Here is a 5,688-nt window from a genome sequence, read left to right as displayed (position 1 = left end):
TGCGACCAATCGTAAACGTGTAAAACACGACAAACTCTGTTGCAAAAACAGTTGCAACTTTTGGTACTATTTGAGTAGAGTTGGATTTTTTTGCACAAATACCGAATACAACACTGTATTTTTGGTGGATTTGTGCCGGATTTAAAATAAACCCAGTCGTGAGAGGATTTAATTTTTGTATGGCATATCTGGTCAGATTTGACCAGATTAAGCAATAAATCCTCATAAAGTGGGTTAACCCGGCAAAAAACTGTAGTGTAACCGCACTATTAGACTAGCCATAAATCCTCGACTAGATTTAATTAATCCAGTACAAATCTCATTGCATTAAGTTATACATTTTGGAGGATTTAAATGGCTGTCAGCTGATTTTTGTTCATAGCACAATTACCAAGGTAGATGCATTGAATTCGTCTCAAAAAACATACGTTAAATTACAAATTTATTGTTTAATACTGAAAATGGTCACACATTATGCTACTAATGCTATGTTTACATTTACGAAATCCACTCGATTTCAACTGTCAATTCCTTTGCTTATACGTCAAATGAAAACTCATTTGAAATCGATTGGATTTCATTTGACGTTTGAGCTATGGAATTGACATTTGAAATCGAGTGGATTTCGTAAATGTAAACATAGTATAATGCTAACTAAAGAGCAAATAAAGAATTATTTTATCACAGTTAGCCCATCTAAAATAAATAAACGAATTATTTTATCGTTTTTACATCGTAAATATTAGTCTTGGTTGATTAAAATCAACTTTGTACATCAAAACAAATTTAATTTTCCACATTGTTTACAAATTTTTACATCTTAAATTATTTTTAGTGTAGCAATTCACCGATGCATCTACCTTGTTTCTTGTGCCACCTTGCAACTTTTTGTATTTTCTAGCAACATGTTTCAAAAAACAGAGTTGTATACGAGGATTTATGCCAGTTTTAAAACAAATCCACTCAATACGAGGATTTATTTTTGTATGGGAAACCTGGTAGATTTTGGCTGGATTTAGGAAATAAAACCTGATAATGTGCTAAATCCGGCTAATGATGTCATATCTAACTTGGCGTTTACACAAAACAGACTGTCTGCAAATACAACTCTGATTTACTAATACATACAAACATTTGGCTAGTTGCCTCGGCACTGTCTGGTAATTTTCGTAGACAGTAAACATGGACATTTTTGAACAAATGAAAACAAAACTATTTCAAATAACAACAAAGACAACAGGACTTCGATGCAACAAAACAAAAACAAAATATGTGAACGGAAAACAAAAAGAAATCGATGATTTTCATTCATAATATTACAACTGGTTTTGCAGTTGTCTGGACACCTACGTCACACAGGCAAGTTTTGGGTTTTTGACAATCAATACATGTAATCAACTGTCCTGTCATGTGTAAACGCAGGGTAAATGGCATATTAGTCCCGGTCTACACAGAAGCTCTGTTCCTTTACGTGCAAGAATCTTCAAGTTTTACAACTTTTTACTCGAAAAGCGTTCCTTTACTTTAGACACCATACAATTCATATGGAAGCAGATTACAACTTTTGCTACTTTTGCCGGTTTTACCACTTTCAAAAGTAAAGGAACAGACCAAGAGTGATTTCAATGAAATAATAGCTTCGTTCCCGTACTTTTTAATAGTTAAACCCGTAAAAGAGAGAACTGTAAAAAATGTTTTCGCACACAAAAGTTTTTTGAAATAGTTCGGGAACGGAAAAATGGAAAATACGTCAAATAAACTGGAACAAATGTCAAAGTCGGCGTATCAGCCAATCAGATGCCGGCAACCATGTTACTATTTTTTACACGCTCAATTTTGTCGAGTAAAAAGTTTTTAAAGAGAGCGCCATTCAGCGTCATTTTTGTTTAAAGAGAAGTGAACATTTTACAACTTTTTTGTGTACGGGAACGGTTTTTCGGGTAAAATTTTAAAAACTTTTTATAATTCCCAGCAAGAATTACTAAGTCAGTTCCAGCAACCTCTCTCAGTGAATTTTACTCTCTCAAGCAAGAAAAATTGCAGAATGTTATCGAGCAGCATTTTGCAAAAACTTGCAAAAAAGTCAGCTGTTTTCGAAAATGTATGAATTTTTTTTTTGTTTGTTTTGATATTTTATACCAAATGGAACAAATACATAAATTTTAAAATTGCAGATTGCAATTTGCAGTTTACTTATTTAATGCTTTAATACTATCCACAATGCTTTAGAATCTAAAAAAAAAAATTGGTAACGTGAAATTTTCTTGGTCAAAAATGTTAACATTTCGAGTTGTTTACATTGAAAAGGTGATTAAAAGTAAGCTGATCGGACTTGCAAATTTTTGCGGGACAAATTTTCCACAAAATTTTGTTCGCGTGTTGAGTAAATTCGACTTGTTCCGACAAAAATTGTGAAATGTTCTCATAAAACAACGCTTTTCGAGTTAAAAGTGGTAAAACTTGAAAATTCTTGCACGCAAAGGAACATGGCTATTTTTGCTAATGTATGCAGGCATAAGATGAATGTAGTGGCTGGACTGAAATTTTGTCCACAGGTAGGTCTTGGAATGCTGATTACGCCAATATATACATACACAAAAGCTCTGTTCCTTTACGTGCAAGAATCTTCAAGTTTTACCACTTTTTACTCGAAATGCGTTCCTTTACTTCAGAGAACATACAATTCATATGTGTGCAGTTTACAACTTTTACTACTTTTGCCGGTTTTACCATTTTCAAAAGTAAAGGAACAGACCAAAAAATTTAAATTTTGAAAACTTTCTGTGGAAAAAGTTCCAAATCCAGTCACCATATTCAACTTGCTACGATGCGTAGAGGTACCAAACGAAATTCCATTAGGTAAGTATGGTGAAAATAAACAACAGCTGATTGCTAACATTTCAAGTTGAATGATACAGTTGAATGTTTACATATGAAGGTTCTACATCACAAATTTACAACTCTATAAAAAATATAAATAATAAAAGGATAAAAGTAAACAAATAAAGAAATATGCTTGATTTTGAAGCCAAACGCAATGCTCTCTTTGCATGCCTGGATGATGCTAGCAGTGAACTGAAGGGTACAAGTTTAGATCAAACGAATGCACCCAAAAATCCTCTGAAGCGTAATTCATCTGGTACAGAACTAGTGTACAGAAGAAATTCCAACAAAAGTCCACAGAAGAATTTAACCGTTGATCGTGCCCTTAAGAATTTACGTGGAAAAGAAAGTATATTCAAGAAACCTGAGCTACCAATAGCAAGGTGTTTAAAACCAAGGACATTGCCCGATTTCAAGGTATTGCAAAACAATAGATCCCATAACATATTTTATACTATTTTTTACTTGTTTATCGCTCAGGTTAATCCACACAAATGGAAAAAATACTCTTTAGAAGATGTTGATATATCCGATCACACAAATGCAGCTGCTGCCTTTGAATTTTTACGTGAAATTGATGCACGTAAAGAAAGTGAGGATGATGATGGCAGTGTTGGTGACAACAAAGATGCTATACTAAAACAGAAAATTGAATTTAAAAAATCCAGTAAGCTACAGCGTCATATAAAGGCTTTGGAAGCCCAAGAGCAGTGTGATGCGGAAATTGATTCGCCCAAGTTGAAGGGTTCCAAACTTATTATGCCGGAATATGTTATTGGAGGTTCAAAGAAAACCAAAAAGGTTCACTCGACAAAAAATACAAAACAAGAAAGAGCTGCGGGAAAATTAATGTTGTCACATTTACAGGAAGATGAAGAAGAAGATCAATAATAATTGCAATTTATATTTTTGTATTACTATTGGCTAAGCATAGTTAATATTTCATAGTTGTGTATAAGATTTAAAAGATTAAAACATTTTTAAGTTGTATAGAATTGTTTTGGATATTTAAGAAAGATTGCAATTATGCTGAAACCAAAATACATACATATGTTTGTAGTTATACTAAAAAGCTCTGTGCTAGTCACTACACCACAGCCAACCCAGCATCATACCTATGCTTCTACGTAGGTTTCATGCTGCTAGGCACTCCCAGAGTTCTTATTGCAAACACGAATCCAACTTTGCTTCCATCAATGAGTTACATACGGATGTTCGATCTCTCCGGACACACTTCGCAGATTTTCAGTCATTTGTAAAGCAACTGACTATACGGAAGTCATCCATATTCAGAGAGATAATACTTAAAACGGTACAGGGGGTTTACTCTGTATTGCGATACGTAAGTTAAATGCTTTAAGAGTACAATTTGGTACTCTGCCATAGAGAGTACCAATTACTTCATTCAGTACAATTTTTCTTACGCATCGCAATACAGAGTTAACCCCCCAGGACTATATTCTAATAAAGAAGAATTTCTCTAAAGTAAGTTCATAGCGCACGGCTTTGTGCTAGGATTGCTGGACTGCGCCGGTATGAATGACCTTCAACGATGTAACCAGCGATAGTCGGCCGATGACCGATGGTATGGGGCCTGTATCCCCAGATCTCCTATCGAATATGTCTAGGGAATGAATCCGTGGTTGGGAGGCATTGGCTGTCCAAGTACTTCGGAATACAAATTTATTGATGAGAATTGATAGTAAACATTTCAATTTTAAGGAATTTGAATTATGGTATTGATTTGTAAAGTAGTTTTGTCCATGTGAAGGTTCAAACCCGATAATTGTTGGAAATATGCATTTTTGTCCCTATTTTACTAAAATTAACTTTTATTATGCTCCAATTTTTTCATATTTAAAGTAAGACTGTGTGTCATTTTTTGAATCATGGTTTATTAACCATATTCTGACACCGCAGCGTGATAGAAGACCAAAAAATAGAAGACACGTGTCTCGCAGTTTTTCCCTATCTCATCAACTTTCGCGGTTATAGGCCTCCAAAGGTTTGAGGCTTTGATGTAAAAAGGGGTAATTTTTCAAGACTATACACGGCGCTCTTGAAACAATTTTAAATGGAAGGTGCTTACACCTTGGAAGTTTTTGCGGATTCTGAAACTACAATGTTTATAGATGAGAAAAATCAAAAAACAAAAAAAAAAAAAAATGCCGGAGCGCTTTTTAAATAAATCGTGATTTAAGTTGACATTTTTAGGGGTTGTTTAGGTTTTCACGATTTTGCTTAGAAACCGCAAGTTCTATTAAAAGGGGACTAAAGGAAATGTTGTAGCTATGAAAATTCTCTACAAGATTAACCTTTATAGTATTCTCGACGGTTATACCGTTTTTGAGATATAGAAGTTCATGGTATAAGTAAAGAGGTAGATTTAAATGAAAAAAATCTATTGAACCCTTGTTTTTCCTGAATTCCTAAAACTTCAAAATTAAGCAACAAGTGGGTTTGTTTACAACACCAATTTTGAGCATTTTATAAAAATCGCGAAGAATGAATGAAGGACCAATGTTTCTCCGCATAATCAAGTTGTGGATATGATAAAATGTTTGTTTCAATGATAACCTGACGAATTATTTCCATACAAATGTTCCAAAAATAATTTTAAAAATCATTGAATTCGATTGTTTTTAAAATTGTTTGACATATTATTCAAACACCACACACACCTACACAGTTTGTGTATATTGCATGGTACAAATACACAGGTAGCCGCATCGGCAATTGTTGGTAACATAAGGTGTCAAAATTTGACATCAATTCAATGCAGTTGACACATTATGTTACCATCAG

At 33.8% G+C, this 5,688-nt stretch overlaps 1 protein-coding gene across 1 annotated transcript; it reads left to right on the top strand.

Annotated features, from left to right (window-relative positions):
• Positions 1 to 2,897: 2,897 nt before the first annotated feature.
• On the top strand, positions 2,898 to 3,873 carry LOC141401107 (uncharacterized). Its single transcript, XM_073980955.1, has 2 exons — positions 2,898 to 3,300; positions 3,364 to 3,873. Exons 1-2 carry the CDS (start codon positions 3,013 to 3,015, stop codon positions 3,772 to 3,774), a joined length of 699 nt encoding a protein of 232 aa, XP_073837056.1. The 5' UTR covers positions 2,898 to 3,012; the 3' UTR covers positions 3,775 to 3,873.
• Positions 3,874 to 5,688: the final 1,815 nt, after the last annotated feature.

This window comes from Musca autumnalis, unplaced genomic scaffold, assembly GCF_047663935.1.
Source record: "Musca autumnalis isolate F117 unplaced genomic scaffold, ASM4766393v1 scaffold_4, whole genome shotgun sequence".
NCBI lineage: Eukaryota > Metazoa > Arthropoda > Insecta > Diptera > Muscidae > Musca > Musca autumnalis.
The sequence above is the reverse complement of the archived record's forward strand: the minus strand, read 5'-3'. Positions and strand labels throughout refer to the sequence as shown.